This window comes from Amia ocellicauda, chromosome 22, assembly GCF_036373705.1.
Source record: "Amia ocellicauda isolate fAmiCal2 chromosome 22, fAmiCal2.hap1, whole genome shotgun sequence".
Taxonomy (NCBI): domain Eukaryota; kingdom Metazoa; phylum Chordata; class Actinopteri; order Amiiformes; family Amiidae; genus Amia; species Amia ocellicauda.
Genome location: NC_089871.1, coordinates 362389 through 383468, shown reverse-complemented (window position 1 = coordinate 383468; position 21080 = coordinate 362389). Strand labels below are relative to the sequence as shown.

The following is a 21080-nucleotide window of genomic DNA, read 5'->3' as shown; positions in this document are numbered from 1 at the left end:
CGGTCCCTCCATCCCACCCACCTCCAGCACCTTTAGAAGAGCAGATGGTGGGTCAGAAAACCTCCCCAGGAGGGCTTGCAGGAAGCTAAAGAGTAGAAACATATTAGCCTTATAATCGTTCTTAGGTCTGATTTGTATCAAAGGAATATACACATCTTTAGCGATGATTTCTCAGTCTGTCACAAAGCATTAACTGAGAGTTTGGTGTCGCGCTGTTCTCCTTGAAGCACGAGCAGGGTGCTCTTTGTTTAAATCACTAACAGGGAACAACTGCAGCACAAAGGGGTTTGATTTACCCCCCGGTGTGTGATTTTTATGTTTTTGTTTTTCGTTTTTACAAAACTGAAGTCGCAGCCTTGTCATGTTGAAATGAATATAAAAAAAAGCTTCATATCACACGTCTGATGAACGGAGCACAGAGAGGAGGACTTCTTAAAAACATTTACAAATTCATAAATCCCTCCCAGACAGCTTTAGGCAACATTATCAACCTCTTGGCACTTTCTGTGCTTAATTCTACCGAGTCTTTTATTAATGGAGTCACTGGTAACTATCGGATATCCCTGTTATTTGTGTGCAGTCCTGGAGCGTCTTCAGACCGTCGGAGAGGTTTCCGTCGAGACGAGGCCACACAGCCCACATTGTTCGACGGGCCGAGATACAACTTCATGAGCAGAATCCAATGAGCAGCTGTGCGCCTGTGAGCCCCTCGATGTCATCTCTGCATAGAGTATTAATGATCAACTGGTTCCTAAAGCGGCCGCTCTGAGCCCAAACTGAGTCGGCTGGCCAGGTCTGAGGGCGCTGGCAGACGATTGGTACCGTCTGAGAGCCAGCCAGCAGAGATCCTCGTTAAAATTAAATGCAATCGGCAGGGGGGCAACAGGATAGCAGCTCTGCCTGTATTGTTATTATGATGATTATTATTATTGTGGATTGTGAAGAAGAGGAGGCAGCAGCCAGCGCAGATGAGAATGAAACATTTAATTGAACAGCTGTGCGTTTGAAGTGATTTATTTAAAAGGAGAGGCACTTAGCTGGGGAACGAGGAGTGGGGCTAAGGTGGGGATGGAGGGATGAAAAATAAAATTAAAACACAGTGATGCACCTGAAGTAGAAGAAGGATAGAAGATAATCCCCCCGAGGGCTGTGGCCTTCCCCGATAATGCCGTATCCATGTTCGCGGTGTGTTGTTTACTGTTATCAACATGTCTGTGCTTTATCTGAGGCCTAATTGACAGGTTGGATTTCATCATGAATGGAAATAGACTGAAAACAAATCGACTGTGCGCTTAACTCCGCAGGTGTTCTGATCAGATCCTAGAAGGTAAAGCAATATCTGCAGCACAGCGTCCCAGAGAGGACAGGTGTCCATCTTCAGTCCTCCTCACAGGAGTAGACAGTGGGCGTGGGGTTTAAACTGCACTGTGTTACAGGGAGAGCAAGTATTACAGGGACTTGCGTTCTTAACTGTAAAGGAAACAAGTTTAATCATCCATATATACAGTGGGGGAAAAAAGTATTTGATCCCCTGCTGATTTTGTACGTTTGCCCACTGACAAAGAAATCATCAGTCTATAATTTTAATGGTAGGTGTATTTTAGCAGTGAGAGACAGAATAACAACAACAAAATCCAGAAAAACGCATTTCAAAAAAGTTATACATTGATTTGCATGTTAATGAGGGAAATAAGTATTTGACCCCTTCGACTTAGTACTTGGTGGCAAAACCCTTGTTGGCAATCACAGAGGTCAGACGTTTCTTGTAGTTGGCCACCAGGTTTGCACACATCTCAGGAGGGATTTTGTCCCACTCCTCTTTGCAGATCCTCTCCAAGTCATTAAGGTTTCGAGGCTGACGTTTGGCAACTCGAACCTTCAGCTCCCTCCACAGATTTTCTATGGGATTAAGGTCTGGAGACTGGTTAGGCCACTCCAGGACCTCAATGTGCTTCTTCTTGAGCCACTCCTTTGTTGCCTTGGCTGTGTGTTTTGGGTCATTGTCATGCTGGAATACCCATCCACGACCCATTTTCAATGCCCTGGCTGAGGGAAGGAGGTTCTCACCCAAGATTTGATGGTACATGGCCCCGTCCATCGTCCCTTTGATGCGGTGCAGTTGTCCTGTCCCCTTAGCAGAAAAACACCCCCAAAGCATAATGTTTACACCTCCATGTTTGATGGTGGGGATGGTGTTCTTGGGGTCATTCCTCCTCCTCCAAACACGGCGAGTTGATGCCAAAGAGCTCGATTTTGGTCTCATCTGACCACAACACTTTCACCCAGTTCTCCTCTGAATCATTCAGATGTTCATTGGCAAACTTCAGATGTGCCTGTACATGTGCTTTCTTGAGCAGGGGGACCTTGCGTTGGCGCTGCAGGATTTCAGTCCTTCACGGCGTAGTGTTACCAATTGTTTTCTTGGTGACTATGGTCCCAGCTGCCTTGAGATCATTAACAAGATCCTCCTGTGTAGTTCTGGGCTGATTCCTCACCGTTCTCATGATCATTGAAACTCAATGAGGTGAGATCTTGCATGGAGCCCCAGAGCGAGGGAGACTGACAGTTATTTTGTGTTTCTTCCATTTGTGAATAATCGCACCAACTGTTGTCACCTTCTCACCAAGCTGCTTGGCGATGGTCTTGTAGCCCATTCCAGCCTTGTGTAGGTCTACAATCTTGTCCCTGACATCCTTGGACAGCTCTTTGGTCTTGGCCATGGTGGAGAGTTTGGAATCTGATTGATTGATTGCTTCTGTGGACAGGTGTCTTTTATACAGGTAACGAGCTGAGATTAGGAGCACTCCCTTTAAGAGAGTGCTCCTAATCTCAGCTCGTTACCTGTATAAAAGACACCTGGGAGCCAGAAATCTTGCTGATTGATAGGGGATCAAATAATTATTTCCCTCATTAACATGCAAATCAATTTATAACTTTTTTGAAATGCGTTTTTTGCTGTTATTCTGACTCTCACTGTTAAAATGCACCTACCATTAAAATTATAGACTGATCATTTCTTTGTCAGTGGGCAAAATCAGCAGGGGATCAAATACTTTTTTCCCCTCACTGTATCTGGCCATCTGTGTGGAGAAGAAGCATGTTGATATACAGGAGCAGACTTGGATTTAGGCCTCGGATTCGGAACTGGACTGCAATTGGGAGGGGAAGCCGCCTGCTTCTGTTTACATTTACTCAAGGTCCAGCGAAGAGTGAGGTTTGACCTCTGCGTGTCTGATGTGACCAGAGCCAGGCCTCAGTTGTGTGTGGCGTGTTTGTTGTCTGCTGTCTCAATAAATTGAAGAGCGCTGTTCAGCCCGGGCGAGAGACTTGGTCTCACCCAGGGGGTGGTGCTTGTTGCTCACTGATGTGAAAACTACTTACAATAATTGCTCCACGGATGACGCCCAGTCCGCGGCTCCTCGGAGGGCTGTGGAGATGTGTATCTGCTCCGATGCAATCAAGGGCGGAGGGAGCTGGGCCACGTCTCGAGGTAACGATCCGCGTGGCTCTGCTCTCTGCGGCACAGCAGAGGCCGCTCCCTGCCGCCGGCCCGAACCCTTGCCTGAGCGGCCTTTCCATCATCTAATTACAGCGCTTTGTGAAGAGATAAGAAGTGCAAGAGGAGTGAGAGAGGAGTAGAGTAATCTGCTGTAGAAGCATAACTAAGCAGAGCAAAGTCCATTGCCTTCTCGGCCTGGGCTGCTCCGTTGCCTGGATCTTGTTTTTGATCAATTCCTTCCTCGGGGGAGTTCTGCGCCAGTCCAAGAGGTCTCTCCGGTACCATCCCACCCCGGGGTTAACTCAAGTAACAGCAGTGAATCAGCGAGGCTGCAGGGTGGTGTGTGGAGGTATTTAAATCCCCACCACCCGGTCAGGCATGACCTGTGGTAAGTGTTGCCTAGTGCCGCGTGTTCGTCACAGAATGGGCACGGGTACCAATCAGGGAAGGTCTCCTGGCTCTGGCTTTAAACCCACTTCTTATTTTATAAAGCGAAAGGTCTGACAGACTGTTTCACTGAGATGCGAGCCTTCGGCTTTACCCTTTGAGTAGCAGGGTTTAAAAAACATAAGACAGTGTACAATGGAGAGGAGCCCATTCACCCCATCGTACTCATTTGGTGTCCATTAATAACTAAGTGATCCACGGATCCTATCCAGTCTGTTTTTGAATGTTCCCAAATTGTCTCTTCAGCCACATCGCTGGGGAGTTTGTTCAGATTGTGACGCCTCTCTGTGTGAAGAAGTGTCTCTGTTTTCAGTCTTGAATGCCTTGAAGCCCAATTTCCATTTGTGTCCCCGGGTGCGTGTGTCCCTGCTGATCTGGAAAAGCTCCTCTGGTTTGATGTGGTCGATGTCTTTCATGATTGTGAAGACTTGAATCAAGTCCCCACGTAGTCTCCTCTGTTCCAGGGTGAAAAGGTTCAGTTCCTCAGTCTCTCAGCAGGACATTCCCTTCAGACCTGGAATAAGTCTGGTTGCTCTCCTCTGAACTGCCTCTACAGCAATGATAGCGAGGAACCTGTAAGGACGTAAGATAAGGAATTTGAACAGCAAGAATATATTGTTCTGAATGCTTTCTAGTGATTGATTTATTATAATCAGTATTGGCTGTGCGTGTATAGGAGGCTGGAACAATGACTGTAACACCACAGTACATTGTTTGCGACTTTTGCTTTCGATTCCTAAAAAATATGAAAATGAACAAAACAAACCTAAAAATCTGTGTCCCAAAAGAATCCCATCTCTAAATAAAAATAAATTGGATCGTCTCTGCCTGTCAGCTTAAATATTTTGCCCAACATAATCTTGTAACTCTACAATAAATCAATTTCTTTCGCAAACGCACATCCAACAGGCAGAGATGTAATCCCTGACGGGCTGTTTACGCTGGTTGATAATGGCGTACGGTGTAATTAAACGGCAGAAACCATCAGCGCCCATTCAGACACGACACACTAATCAGATAGTTTAACGTCTCTGTCGAGGTTGTCGATCAGGATGGTGGATTCAGACGTGACACACAATTGAATATTAGGAAACCTGCTATAAAAAGGACATGGTGTTGTGGTGTTGTATGGAAATCTGGGTCAATTTTGTGAATGTTTAGATTGTTGGGTTTGTTCTTGCTTTTGTCGCTTAAACCAAACACTGGCTCAGGGTCTCACCATCTCAATTATGGGCTTCTTATTCATTCTTTAAAATCCGTCTCTATGACTATTGTCCTCACAAGCACCGCAGAATATTGTCAGCCCTGATCATTTTATATGTGAAAAAGTGATGTATTGGACGGGCAAATCAATCGGCGACACGGATGAACCATTTGGGAACAATGTCGGGCTTACAGCCATCCCAGCTCTACGCATTGATTGTTTTACTCTCTGCTCTCACTTTAACAGAGAGTTTGAGTTAATATGCCCAACCATAAATCACGCGTTCTATAGTGTTTGTGCGTCTGTGGTAGGTATACTGTACCTATAAACAGACTGCAAGACTGTAAAACAAGACTGAAAAGTGCTGCCCTGCACAAAAACTACAAAATAAAGAATCGGGTGGTGTTTTATGTAACGCGTGCGACTCCACCGCTTTAAGACGCTCTAAAAGTGTCCAGAGAGTGAGGAAGCAAATCTGCATCACTGCCTAAATAATACATTCAAGCAGATAGGAACGGCTGAAATTTGCCAGATAGACTGTCGACGTGAGCGACTCCATCGAGGGGAAAATAATGGGAAGTGCGCTTCTGCAGGGCTGGAGGACAGTTGGCAGAGGGGATCTAGGGGGAGGGACACTGGACGGAGGGGTGCAGAGGGAGGGACACTGGACAGGGGGAGGGACACTGGATGGGGGGACTCCAGAGGGAGGGACACTGGACGGAGGGACACTGGACAGAGGGAGGGACACTGGACGGAGGGACACTGGACAGAGGGAGGGACACTGGACAGAGGGGTGCAGAGGGAGGGACACTGGACAGGGGCGCAGGAGAGAATAGTGGCCGTCTCCCTGAGGGACTGCGGCTGCCGGCTTTATCTTTTATTTTCTTCGTGGCACCTTGTGTACTTTAATCCACTGAGAAATACAAAACGCAGGTGGCTCTCAATCTTGTTCCCTGTCCTGTCCCTCCTATCTCTCTTTCTGTATGTGTGTGTGTATATAATATATATGTGTATTTGTCTGTCTTTTCTGAAACATGCTAATTTAGCAGTAAATCCTTCCGTGCTGAGAAGTAGATCGCTCTCTGCTCATGTGAGGTGCCGATGTTGACAGTATCCTCCGTCCCTCTCCTGCAGTCCGGTGCGTTTGCAGGCGACGTTCATCCCTGTACTACCAGTGGTTTCCAGTCTCTCACCACTCCTTTAAACGGCTCATTTCTCCCACAAAATTGAGGCTCAGTCACTCTGAAGACCCTGTGTTCACGTCCGTCACCGCGCAGGGCTGGTGAATCAGTGTGTTGGGGGTAAAAGTGTCCTTTGAATAGGATAGCAAACCCCCAGAGTGACTTTGATGATTCTTTTGTGTAGAGAGGAACAACGCAGCCATTTCTGATGGCTGTTACCAGCAATCCAGTCATACCTGGCAGGCCAGTGAGCTGCTGCACACAATAACAAGGCAGCGTCATCCGCATGGCGCTGTAATGATGATCGTCGGGAAGATGGATAGAGCCTTCCGCCCGGCGATGGTTATGATTATAAAAAATGGGGCGTGCGGCGTCATCCGTCAGTGTCACTGCGGATCTGAGGGCTCGTCTCTCTCTCGTTCTCTCTCCGCACTGTCTGAGGCGGAGGATAGCGGTTCTTTCACGTTTGGGGTTCAAAGCAGAGCTGTGTGTTTTTGGGGAAATACACTATCGTACTGTGGGGCAAGGGTGGGAAGTGCGGGAGCGAGCCTGGGTAATCGAAGGGTGTGGCAGGCGCTGGATAAACACCCTGCCTTTTCGTTTGGCCTTGTTAAGAGCTTGCTGTGAGGGGATCCGGGGGCTTGACGGCTGCCTGGTGATCTAGGCCCCATAAATCTACCAACCAGAGCAATGTGTATTCTTAGTTTGCTTTTTAAAGCTTGGTTACACACTGACATCCATATCCGTCCATTATGAAGCGCCTCCAGAGATGATGATTGAAGTTCATGCGTCCCTCGTCCCTTTGTCGCGGTGTTGGTGTTTGTTATTAATTTCTTGTTATTCTTATGTGTTCCCTCAGTATCTCTGTCCCGGCCTGACCTCCGAGTGGTTTATCATAAGTGATAAACGAGATGCATATCAAAGCGCTCAAATCGTTCTTCACGACGCTGCCTGTGATCGGTGGCAGAACGCGCGTGTGAGTGAGTCAAATTGTCATCTTTATCACCATCGCTCGTCCCTCAGAATCAGCACAAAACACCAGGAGTACGTCTGGAGGCGAGCCTCTCCGCGTCTGTGTGTTTTTATTATTACTCTGTGGTGCAGAGCAATTGGGGGGGGGGCGACTACAAGCAAACCAGTGGAAAAAATTTAAAGAGCATGAGTTTTGAAGGATTATAGTTAGTTATTTCCCCCTCCATTCGTGCTTCTGTTGCACAGCTGCCCCATGGAGCAGCCGATTCGCAGGAAAACCAGACGCCACAAAAACTCGCAAACGACGTCAGCAGCCATTCACATCCAAACACTCAGACGGGAGTCCCACGCGTTTCTGATTAAACATCAGCAAAACGCCCATCGAGCCGCTGCTCTGACAAACTGAGCGTCCCTGTCAGGATGAGCTGCCCGGTGGTCTGAAAGAAATGGGCACTGGTTGGAAAGATATGCCCCGACTGAAAACATTAGGCAGCTCATTCCATCAGACAGAGAGCACCTGTCAGAATGGGCTACAGCAGTTTTTCGACACTATTACTGTATTAGAAACCTTCAAACCAAACAAACAGCAAATCAGCAAATCGGTCACTATAAAATAAGATGTGCAAAATAATTTTAAATGCACATGATTATTTCCAGCAGAAAATGGGCGTGCTCACTGTGCACGCGCACTTTCGCCAGGCAGCTCATTGTGACAGGTAGCTCAGTTAGGGGCGTCTCGACACTCGCCAGCCCCGATAATACGAATAATATTGCATATTGAATGTCTTCCTAATTCCAGATATAACAAGCACTTGAAAGTCATCCCCGCCAGTTCATCCACACGGGGCTGATCATTTGCAGTGGGTTGTTTTCGGTGACTTCCCTGTTTAGCCGGTATCGGCGCTGATTTGGCAACAGACACCGCGAGGGCTGATGGCCCATCCGGCTTGTTTGCAGGCCGCGTGCCTGTAGTGCGTCCGCAGGGAGCGCGAGGATCAGGGTTGGCTTTATGGTGTTTAATTCCAGAGACTTTTGGAGGGTGGAAATAAACAACTCACACTGTAGAGGATTGTGGGGGGGCTGCGGACACTGCAGGGATGGATGTTTGTGAAAGAATAACCGAGCCGAGAGTCTCTGGCTGCCGCCCCTGGCTGTGTGCAGGCTGTATGACTAAGTGGCACTTTTCTGTCTCTGGTCATGGTTAATTGCATTGCTGGTTCTCCACCATCGCACAGCTCTGTCTCTGCACAGGATGAAGTCGAGGCGAACTAATGAATCCATGCCGGCCTTTCTATGGCGCATCCTGGCGCTAAACGGGGTCCTGGATCCCCTTGACCTCTCAGGGAGAGATGTGTCCGTATGGAAGTAGGGCCATACGAACTCTGCATTGCGCAGAACGCAGACAGAATTCAGGGTAAAAAACGGAGATCAGGCACTTGAACTCATTACAACAAATACCTCTGAAGCTGTGCTGTGGTATCTGGCACCAAGACGTTAGCAGCAGATCCTTTAAGTCCTGTAAGTTGCGAGGTAGGGCCTCCATGGATCGGACTTGTTTGGCCAGCACATCCCACAGATGCTCGATTGGATTGAGATCTGGGGAATTTGGAGGCCAAGTCAACACCTTGAACTCGTGATTCATCAGACCAGGCCACCTTCTTCCATTGCTCCGTGGTCCAGTTCTGATGCTCACGTGCCCATTGTAGGCGCTTTCGGCAGTGGACAGGGGTCAGCATGGGCACCCTGACTGGTCTGCGGCTACGCAGCCCCATACGCAACAAACTGCGATGCGCTGTGTGTTCTGACACCTTTCTATCACAACCAGCATTCGCTTTTTCAGCAGTTTCAGCTACAGTAGCTGGTCTGTTGGATCGGACCACACGGGCCAGCCTTCGCTCCCCAGGTGCATCAGTGAGCCTTGGCCACCCATGACCCTGTCGCCGGTTCACCGCTTTTCCTTCCTTTGACACTTTTGATAGGTACTGACCACTGCAGACCGGGAACACCCCACAAGAGCTGCAGTTTTGGAGATGCTCTGACCCAGTCGTCTAGCCATCACAATTTGGCCCTTGTCAAAGTCGCTCAGATCCTTATGCTGCCCATTTTTCCTGCTTCTAACGCATCAACTTTGAGGACAAAATGTTCACTTGCTGCCTAATATATCCCACCCACTGACAGGTGCTATGATAACGAGCTTATCAGTGATATTCACTTCACCTGTCAGTGGTCATAATGTCATGGCTGATCGGTGTATTAAAACAATTGAACAGTAGTGTTTGTATAATAAAAAGCTTCAAGAAACTTGGAACGCATGAAAAAAATATTTTAGCACCTTTCAGCCACCATGCACGACCTGAACAATAAAATGTGAAAAACAACAGCAAAGGGCCTCCCGCCTCCCGTGGTGCTTCAGTCTCGCTCTGCAGCTCCGGTGTGGCCCAAGTGAGAACAACCTCCCATTACTGAAGGAGAGTTATAATGGTGCGTCTCGGTAGGGTAAGAGTCAACATGTTCATCCTGTACAGTCCTACAATACATACGTTTGCGTATCAAGTAAAGAAAGGACACACAGCATGTGGCCAAATAACAACTATCATATTTAACTAAACATAATAAACATAATAACTAAATCATTTTTCGTTATAGGAGTATTTACATGTTATAAAGTTAAAAAACAAAACATGACACCCACAATGAATTTGATGCCACCACAGTCTGTTGTGATGACTAACGATTGGTATGTATGCATGTAATTAATAATACCATTATTATTACTACTACCACTACAATGTACCCAAGGTGATGAACGTAATTCATAATTTAAATAGATTTAAGCAAAATGAATCAATAATTTGTTAGAAATACAAACTTTTTTTGCGGCTTCTCTGCAGCTGGCGAGGGGGCAGCGGTGCACTGAAGACACTTCGAAACCGCATACTACTCATACTACACAACAGTCTCTTTCAACAGACTGTGGTGCATACAGAATTACCAGTATCTCTTTTTCATTCCAGTGTATCCATACATTGAATGCGATTTGTTTGCATCTTTGGAAAGCAAATTATTAAAACAATAAAATAATTTTAAAAAGAAAGAAAGAAAACTGGCCTATTAGCCTACTTCTACAATGAAGCAATGTTTCCAGACTCTTCTTACTCTGCATGAGTCCAAGATGTCTTTATTTATGAATGTTTAATACAAAGGCTGGTCTCCGATTGACGCCAGGTCTTCTTGCAGTTATTTGGAATAAAAGCAGGCATGGCGGCTGGTTTCTCAAGTCTGTGTCATGGCAGCTCTGAGCCGACTTTAAAACCCCACACTGTTTGAAGTTACATCCGACCACAAAGCTGCCTCTCAGCTCTCCTCTGAGACTTCAGACCAAGCCACTCATTACAGCGCTTCTGTGCATTTTTAATTTGGGCCTTTTAATTATTAATCTGCTGGTGGAAAACAAAAGCTGTCACTTACGAGGTGCATGTGATGTCGTTTATCTTTGCATCCAGTGTCTCGGGCTAAACGCTAGATAAGACCTTTCTGCCAGAAGATAAAACGGCAAACTTTGTTATTTCTTACAAACATAATTACAAGAGCATCAGCAGCAAACAGCAATGAGCTGATTCTGCAGATTCGCCTCCGAATGTGTGTAGCTTATTTAAACACAGTAGGAGTTTATCAAATAAATTAAAAAGGTGAAATCTGTTTAAAGTGTGTCATTATTGTGAGCCGTAAAGCGCTGAGCTGAGCTGGAAATCCTGCTTTCTCAATAAAACCAAAACAGAGTTTGGGTTTGTTTTTTCATCACTGTTCTACAAAATGTATGAATCTGCTGCTGTGATTGATGGTATTGTGTGTAAAATAATGCAGCTAGAGAGACGAAGGCTGCTGCATCATCAACAACAACATCAACAAAACCAAACCCTGAGCCGAGGCTTTGCCAGTGGTTCAAAACATTATTAATAACCAATGTGCATCCGATTAATGTTTCATAAAGTAATGCACTAGAACAAGAAACAAAGTAACAAAGTTGTGCACATCTGGAACAATGGAAACCCGCGCGGTCTGTGTCAGGGCAGGCTTTGTGTGAATAACAACCAGCCGTGTTGTCTCGTGTCAGACTATTAAAAGTCCCGCAGCGCTCCTGTGGAATGTGGGTGTCAAGATGCCTGCCGTACCGAGGGAGGGTTGTGTGTTCGCGCGCCAGGAAGACCAGCGTGTGAGAGTGTGTGGAGGAGGAGCTCCTGTTAATCGCCCTGCGGTTGTGCCTTTCTTTTGCAGGGTGAAAGCCAAGAAAGGAGTCAATCTCCACAACACCGTCTCCCGCAGCGAGCAGTGGGCCTTCAAGTCGGAGGTGCTGACCGGATCCAAGCACTCCATCGCCACGGTGGACGTGAACAAGAACAAAGCGGTCCAGCTGGGGTGAGTTACTGCGGTTCCCTCTCCACTCCAGACGAGTGCAATCCCCCCAATGCAAAGCCCCTGTTTCTCACAACACAACCACCGGCAACACACCCCACCTGCCGTGACTTAAGAAAAGCGATTAACGACCGAACAGCAGGCAGCAGACGCCACACACACGCTCTTAGCGAGGAGGGGAAGTAATCCGCGTTCCTTGGCTCGTAAATCCGTCCTCGCCAACACAATCCCCGGAGTCGGAAGGTCACCGCGCTCGGTATTCTTCGCTGTTCCTCTGCACCGGTGTAATCCACAAATCGTACAAGAACATTACACATGAGGCCGACTCGTTTGATCCCTCGTGCACAATCGCTTCCTTTCTGTTTTTAGAGCCCATATTTCTGTGTGCAGATCACCTATCCCTTCCCAACATATATATATATATATATATATATATATATTATCAGTATCTGAACAGAAGTAGTGAAGGAGCAGCTGCTACGATATTCACCTGCTTCTGTGGAAACTGAGCAGGTAAACAAGAAAACACAGATATGACCTCTGCTGCAGTAAGACCAGAGAGCGTGCAGTGTTAAAACAGACAGATCGCTTGCAGAGACCCCAGTGGAGACGTGGAGAGATGGTTCCTCCACTGTCGGGCGTCTGAGCATTCGGTTCTACTGTATTATTTGTTTATTTGTTTATTTCTCTATTTTGATTCCCCCCCACGGCGTGCTTCTGGGCAGAGGGGAGCGCATGAAAAGGAAATGAAAGTAATCGGAGCGGCCCTTTGTTAATTTCCCAGACAGGCATGCTTAAAGCTTTGCCAACAACAAAAAAAACGAGTTGCTGTTAAGTGCCGGCTGGATTGAAGGAGTGAGGCGCTGGAAGCAGTTTATTCCCCCTCTCCTATCTGCCCCACTTTCCAAAAGCATCCAGCTGCCAGGAAATTACATTTAGCCTCTCGTGGCGCAGCGCTACCTGTGGGCTCAGAGCCAGGGACAAGTGACAAGAGCCGGGTGCCATGCCTTCACCGCGTTTGCCACAGGGGCCTCTCCAGTCCTGTTTCTCACGAAGCAGAGATCAGACCATCGCCATGCCCCCGTGCCGTCAGCCGGAGACGGGGACAGACGACGGAGCCGCAGACAGTGTCTGGAGAGGCAGAGACGACGGTGGCGCTGCCTGAATAAAACATCTATACCCAGCTCTCCGCTCACTCCGTCATAAATATATTTATGGGACAGAGCTGTGTCGAATCATCTCTGCTAGCCTGACATTTTCTCAAAGAGACCTGTGTGGGGAGAATCCAGTGAGAGAGAGAGAGAGACTTTGAATTTGTAGAGGAGATTTGTGCTCAAGCCCGCATCAGTGTCCCATCACTCCATTAACATCGCAGTTCACCTTTTTCTATGTCACGAATGTGCATTTAAACTTCTGTTTCTGCTGTCTCGCTCCCAGTGTTAATGTGGCTGTTATCCATGTGATATATATACAGCTCTGGAAAAAATTAAGAGACCACTCCAAGTTCAGAAATCAATGTTAAGTGGTTTCTTATTTTTTTCCAGAGCTGTATATATTAAATCATGAAATAGATTAGACAGTGTTGAACAACATCGCTCCGAGCTCTACGCCCAGATATGAGACGAGGGACTGAACTAGAAGCCCAAACATTGTTACACATGTGGAGTTGCTCCTGCTTTCTTGCCTTCTTCTAATCATCTGGCTGTGCGTGAGGAGAATCACATTACCGAGGAGAGGTGAGTGGAGGCAACGCTGGCCCCTGACCCGCACGTGAAATGAAATAAAGACTGGAGAGAAACATTGGAGGAGGAGGCGGGGGAGGGATGCAGCTATTAGGACTGCAAGAATAAAGGAAATTGCAGAATTGATTTCCTTCTCTACTTCAAGAGTGAAGCACAGTCAATAAGCCCCTCGGTTTATGAACTCCCGGCGAACGCTGCATCTGAGGCCGACTCTGTTGATACAGTCTTGGCTCCGACGCCATTTCCTCGACGTGTTGCTTGTTTTTCATGCGTTGTTTGTTCCTTGCTTTGTCTGGTCTCTGTGTCCACTTCCTGGGCAAGGCTGTAGGTCCCTTTAATCCCTATAATATCAGTCATTTTCAGGCACTTACTGGAATCAAGGCAGGGAGATTGAAATTCTGCCAGAGGAATGATCGTAGTTCAGAAACTTCCCATGCTCGGAGTTACGGCAAGATTCAAACTCCCTGCTCTGCATATCATTTGGCTTCCAGTTTTGCAGCAACTCTCACGACCGTCAAATGACTGTGGACTGAGATGCCCCTCCCCGCGTCCCCCATCCGCCTTTCGGCACGGCCTCTTTGAAGTCGATACATGGATGAAAACGCCTCAGACCTCACATCGCGTTCACACACCTGCCGAGTCCTGACAGGAGATGAGTGGCAAGTGGCAGGACTATGAAACAGCAGCCGAATGTTGCATCAGCTTCTCAGTACTTTAGGACTCTTGTGGGGATGTTAACTGTGAAAAGAAAAGTGATAGCCATGCGTCAGTATGAAGAAGTGTAGAAGTATAACGGTAGGGATTTTTATTTATTGTATAACAGAGTCTCGGGATTAAAACGGACCAGTTTGGCCCTTACAACAGGCTTCACTGTGTGCGCTCGACTTGGAAAAGGAACAGAACAACAGAACAACAACAGAAGAACCTTCCCAGGAGACCGGTCTTTTGGCGTAGTGCGGCTGGACTGTCACTTATTTGACGGCTGTGCGGATCTGGGACATGAAGGTGTGTCTGCCCGTAGACGCTCGACACGCTGACAACTCGCTTCAGAAACCAAAACTAAGAGTTAACAGCATTCAGGTGTAAACTCCAGTGTCGGCAAAACTCAGATTAACTTGAGTGAGTTGAGGAAGCTTGTTTCCAACTCCCTCAACACGCACACAGGCAAATGCACGCATGCACGCACATTCACACACGCATGTATGGCACACGAGCCCTGTGTTGTCCTCTGGCCAGCTGTGCTCGTGACAGCACTGGGGTCATAGCTGACGCAGGGTCTCATTAAATGTGCCGGCGTCAGCCTGGCGCGGCTTGCGGTAGCCGGCGGCGTTTTTTAATGTAAATACGACATGGGCCCCGCTTGCTACGACAGGTTAATTGAAACAGCAGACCTTTCCACTCCCATTCGAATGCCCCTCTCGACGCTTTCAGTCTGAGTGCGATAATCCTCCCGTATTCAAGTCTCTTTTTAAATGTTAATGCCTGTTTGCCCTCGGTTTCTCCTGCTGCCCTCGCTGGCCGTCGCCGCCTCCCTCCACTTCCTGCCAGTGCCGAGTGTTTTCGTTTTCTTATCTTTTCATTAATGGGAATCTTTTTAAAGAACCCATCATCTGCGTCCGTTGGCTTTCAGGCAGCGGTGAAGAGGTACTGCCCAGGCGCAGGGCTCAAGTGTGTCAGGGTTTTTGACAGAACCAACATACCAGCCTGGACGCATTCACAGGAAGTGCCTGCAGCTGATGTTTCTCCGCCTTTCTTCTTGTTAAACAGATCATACTAAATGCACATCCTAGTGAAGGACTCTGTATGCTTTTAAAGGGTTTGTGGCTTCTCCTTATGCTATTTTCCAAGTTAGCAAACTATCCCTGCTACACCACTCGGGGGCAGGCGGTCTGACGTCTATTGATGTTCAGAAAATCTAAACACTTTGCAGAAAGACCTCTCAAATCACAAGTAGAGGAAGTCAAACAATGCAGTTTTTAAAGGCTGCACCAGCCAATGTTTGGCTCTAATGCATCTCCCCCCTCCATGTTTCTTAAAAGTCCTTCTGGGAATTCATTTAACAGGAACGGCTGCCTTGCATGACAAGGGATCATGGACCAGAAGCGATCTAAACATCACTTAAAACAGAAACAGAGTGAGAGGAATGTGGGTCAACAACAGCACGTCCTAATGATGAATTCTTGAGTTTGGTTCTAACAGGCATTGTTATTTAATGCACCTAAACGTTGCCGAATTCAGCAGCACCAAAAAATGATTTTCCTGAACGAAAGTGTCTCACAGTGATAATTCAGTGAACCCTGAGCACAGCCCAGTTCTCTCCTGCACTCTAACCGTGATATACTGTACGTTTACCGGCTTTTATGCTTTCCTTGTGCTTTTTTTATGCGTTTGTCTATAATTTCAAGCACTTATCACCAGATCTGCTGTGAATGCAGCACATTTTTATGCCGCTCCAATTAAGGGAGTGTTTATTAACTGATTGGACACAGTGGTCCAGCGAACCTCCCCAGTGTATTGTGAGCAGAATTGATTTTCGCCGGTCAGACACTAATTATAACAACATTAACCGTTTTAAAATGCCTGCGCACTGAAGAGCACGCACAGATAGACCGGGCTTGATTGCAATTGGTCTCTCGGTTAATAATCCCCCCACCCCCCCTCAAAAGAAAAACATCATCAGAGCTGTCAGAGAAACTCTTATTTTTGTCCACAAGCTGCAGAAAAAGTCTTAGCCTGGAGTCAGATATACTCACTCTGCTGCGTTGGAGCTTGTATCAAGTTCTGGTTCATTGTAATTAGGAGACTGCTGTGTTCCTGATACCAATCAAGGCACCTGCAGATAAAACCAAGTTTTGAACAGGCATTTGTTAATTTCTCTTATTCATGCTGTCTGGTTGTGTAAATGTGTCACAAGCTCAGAGCTCAACAAGTGCCACTTGATTACTGCTCTAATGATTGCAATCCCCACCGGGATGAAGGACACCAGGAAACCCAGAGGACCAAACCCACAGAGACGCAGGGCTGCAGGCGGTTCTCAGAAATGACACGACGGGAACATTGCAGTCATACTGAGTCTCTCAACGGTGCACTTTATTCTACTACATTGTGGCTGGGAGGAGCTTTGAATCTGTTCCCTAAATCAGGCAAATGGATGCAGTATTGTCAGTGCGGAGGGTGCTGATGAGACACTGTGGCCCTCCAGGGCAATTCAAATGGCAGTGAGAACAAACTGAGCAGATCGGTGTCTGGAGAACTGGATGGCTGGCATTAGATGTGAATCCGGTGTTCCCGAATCAAAGGGGGGGATGTGATCACAGCTTCAGCCAAGTGCCAGACATTCCCAGGTAATTGCTCCACCGTCTCTCGCTCTTCCAGTCTCCAATGATTACAGCCGACCGCCCCCCTCGGTAGCTTCCTCAGCAGCTTTCCACTGAAATCCGAGTCCCGCTGAATCGGGAGGAATAGCTTGTTTCGCCCCTTTGGAACTAAAGTCCCATGAAATTAATCAACTGCCCGGGACTCGGGTTGTGCAGATAAAAGCGTCGGCTCTCATATGGAGAAGGTTCCAGCTTAGGGGCAAGACAGCAGGGTGAAATGGAAATATTGTTCAGCGGTAATCGCACCAAAAAATCTGCTTCTCGTTCCGGGTGCGACTCATTTACGGCTGTCAGGATTCAATCCCTGTATCAGCCTGAGAGAGAGAGCAGGGAGATGAGTCTGATAACATGTTTCTTCCTCTGTCTTCGTTATTATTAGACAGCACTCGATGCGTAACGGGTGCCATAAGTTTACAAGCTCTGCGGAGGGATAGCGATCTCATCATCACACACTTGAGATTCGAGGATTGGCGTCTGGATCAAATGTAGTGTCTTTATCGTCTCAGGAGTGAAGTAAACAACTGTCGTCGTCGGTTTGTGACATGAAGACCGTTGTCAAGTAATGCGATAGTGTGAGATGCAGTTTGAACATTTTATGATCCTGTTTTGCAATGTTTCACTTGGACGTGTTTGAAAAAGAGCAACTGCAGCCTGGGCTGATAATACAAACAGTACAATTAAATATTAAAACTGTGGACTGCCAGACAGGTAAACTAGCAGCCAAAAGAGCTGATGCACCAAATGTCGAGTTTGGTTGAGCAAAATAATGCCTGCGGCACCAAACCTGCCTGCCGTGTCGGCACTTATTATGCACTGACACAATTAGGATTCATTTCTTAGCAGATGCCCTTATCCTGGGCAGCTTAAAATGTACAAATTAAACCATAACAAAGCGCAGTAACACAATCCGTACACTGAGACACTACCTCACAATGCCGGTGTCTGATTTCTCCGCAGAGACGTCACCTCCAACATCGAGATCATGCAACTGGACTTCGAGATGGAGAATTTCACCAGCCAGTCGGTCACGCGCCGCATCAATTGGAACATCGATTACCGCGGCGCCAACCCGCCCCCCGACTCGGAGAAGGTGGTGACGGAGCTGACGGTGGTGCAGAGGGACATCCAGGCTATCATCCCCCTGTCCATGGTAGGCACGTCCGGTGGCTCCAAACACACCGCCGTTGTGCCGAGAGATGCCCAGCGGAGGTGCCGGGTCTGGTGCCGTACACCGATCGCACAAAGCTTTCTACAGATCTCTTGCCCTTCTTTACTTGATATTGCTGTTTTTTTTTTTGTAATATGAAAAATAAATAATAAAACAGGCAGCTATTAATATCAATTCAAAATCAATCGCCAAATGACCACGAAATTAAAAAAACATTTGAGTGCAGTGTGTCTGGACACGTGTACCGGTCCACACAACGCGGGCAGCGCCGAGTCCTGCCAGGCAGCTCCCTGCCTCAGTAACCGGCTCGTTTAATCGCTCCTGTGTGCCTCCCTGCAGTGAATGGGAATTAAATGGCTTGAATCACAGCTTGCAATAATTACAGGCATTAATCAGGGCAAGTACAATGCAGGGTTCAGCGAGGCTTCCTCTGGGTTCAGACAGGACCGTGGAGCTCGGTGTCGGGGGGGCAGCACCTTGTTAGCAGTCGGTGTGAAGGCGGTGGTGGGGGGGAAGTCGACACTCTGAGGGGAGCCCGCCTCCTCAAACAACAAACTCAGCTTGGTGATCCAGAAACAAGGCCAGCAGGGATGTGTTCTGCCCAGCCTACGAGCTAAATAAAGGCAGGACGGGCTCCCAGGTTCCTTATTTGTGAAGTAACTGCTGCCTTTTCAGCACCACCATGTCTCAGTTACTGAGGCTGGGCCAGCTGAGGCCAGCCCAGCCCCTGGCAGCAGCAGTCTGGACGCAATTAGCATCCCAGAGCTCTCGGGGGGCCTCGTGAGGCAGCTTATTACTGGGCCCCGTGTCTGGGGACGGTTGCCCTCCCTGCCACTCTCTGGCGCTGGAACCTGTCACCAATAAAACATCGCAGAGCTGCACACAACTCGCCCCTCTGCGGCTCCGCCAGTGCACAACTCCCTGCGGCAGCCTAGACACAAACACAACCACAGGAGAAGTTGTGATGTGATGTAGTTCGGTATACGCTACTAAAGCAGCTGCGCTATCTTTACTATATTATGAAAGCAACAATTATGGTAATTAATTGGCTAATTAACTCCCAGATAATATTCTAAATCTTTCTTCTAAACTCTGATAATGCATTGCTGGTCTGAAAGGAGAGCCTTTATACTCTATACTCCACTGAGTAATATATTTTCTATTAAGTATAATAAATTATCTTCAGCTTTTCCTACTTTTTTCCTTTGGGAAATAATATGATCTTGACCAAAATGTTTCTAAGGAACGACAGAATGGTTGATCCATGTTAATCCCGACACTGCATCAGCACACACTGGCATCTGTACAAAGCTGTCGGAGGTGATGCTGAACACACAGTAAATGGGTGTCAACACTCAGCAGTCGTACAGATCAGTCCTGGTCGTCTTCAATAGGAAACGGCCTTCAGCCACAGCTGACCGAGGGGAGAACTTCCAGGTCTGTGCTCATTCACAAGAGCAACTATCATCTATCTATCAGGTGGTAGTCAGTTCAGCTGCCGTCTCCCGGCGGTGGACTCACACAAATCCCTGTCCAGCGGAGCGCGGTGGCCGGCGTTCAACCCTGCGCTCTCATCAGGTGGCAGTTTGGCTCTGTGTGTGATTCACGGTGCGGGTGGGGGGGGCAGAGACACACGAGCCAGAGTAATCCGCCAGCCGCTTGGAAAACAGAAAGGGAAAACAGCGAGGAACCACCAGGCACCGTCACGTACTGGCGTTAAGTGCCCTGTACACAGGGTGCTGGCAAGGAGACAGCAGGACATTAATCTGGGAGCCGGGCCTGTGCGTGCCGGAGAGGCTGCCACGAGAACATTCGGAAAAGGCTCAGCGTTTCATTTCCAGGACAGTGATCGCGGGCAGCCGCTGTCCTCACTGTGATCACAGATGTGTGCAAGAGACGTGATTGTACACATCGCGCCACCCACTGTACCCAGCGTGATCAGATCTCCACAGACACCGCAGCGGGCCGAGAGGTGGCCGATGGGCTGTTGGCATCGCACCAGGCTGCGCTGTAGACTGTAGACCACCCCGATCTCCCATCTGCAGGTCTAGTTTGACCGGGAAACGAGGACATGCTGAGCAATTAGGAACAGCGGCACTCGCGTGATTGGTTAGCTTTGTCTCCAGCGTGGAGGACTTCTCTCTGTGTTGTGTTGTAACTGTGTGAATCCGTGGTGTTGTACGTATTCTGCACCGACAGGGCACTGCTCTAGGTTCATGTGTGTCCACCTCCTCTGGAAAGGATTGTGTGCCGTGGTAGGAAGCAAAAAGCACTTGATGAAATCATTAAAAGCCGTGGAAAAAATTATATAAACTACCTGCAGTAAAGAAACAAACAAACAAACCAGCACAAATAGTCAGCAGTTACTCCAGACGTATCCATAATCCTTAGCATCCTTAGCAAGGTGGGTAACTGATCAGTCAGCGAGTGAGTTGTGTTGTGTTGTGTTCTGTTGTGTCGTACTCGGACGGCAGAATGGATTCCAGCACCACAAAAATCGAGAGAGAGAGAAGATCCAGAAATTAAACCCGGAGAGAAAGACAGAATTCTCTCTGTGTGTTTTGCGAGACGCTAACTATATTTATTTTCCAGGAAACCGAGAGGAAATAAAGTTTATTCCATTTGTCTGCACCCCAGGGCTCGGTTACAATCGCTATGCTAAATTGATAGAACACCACCTTAAAACCGCCAGCCCGGGGTGTCTTAATTGGGTGCATCAATCACAGGAGGGTCATAATTAAGACTGTAAATCTACCTGCTTCTCTCAGCCCTGACTTTCTCATTACTGAGTCCTGTGTTTGTTGGCATGAGCACTCAAAATGGAAAGATACTTCAGGGTTATAAAAAAAAAGAAGAAAAAAAATTAGCAATCGCTCAAACTATAGTTTTCTTCACATGACTCCCATTGCACTCTGGGCAATAGTCTTGTGTTGGAATTCCTTCTTTTTGTGAGGAAGGATAAAAAGGCGTATGTATAGGTTTAGCTTTGCAACAGCATTATAATAAGCCACATTGTTGCAGACAATAATGACTTGAGTTCCAAATTACATAATTAAAGATTGTGTGTTTGTTTTTTC

General features: G+C 47.5%; 1 protein-coding gene across 2 annotated transcripts in view; it reads left to right on the top strand.

The window, feature by feature from the left end:
* The window catches only part of tmem132e (transmembrane protein 132E), a 189962-nt gene that overhangs the window by 150465 nt on the left and 18417 nt on the right, over positions 1-21080 (top strand). For both annotated transcript variants that reach the window (XM_066695210.1, XM_066695209.1), the window contains 2 exons: positions 11579-11719; positions 17793-17985. In XM_066695210.1, the coding sequence (XP_066551307.1) occupies positions 11579-11719; positions 17793-17985 (334 nt within the window). The remainder of the gene's footprint in view (positions 1-11578; positions 11720-17792; positions 17986-21080) is intronic.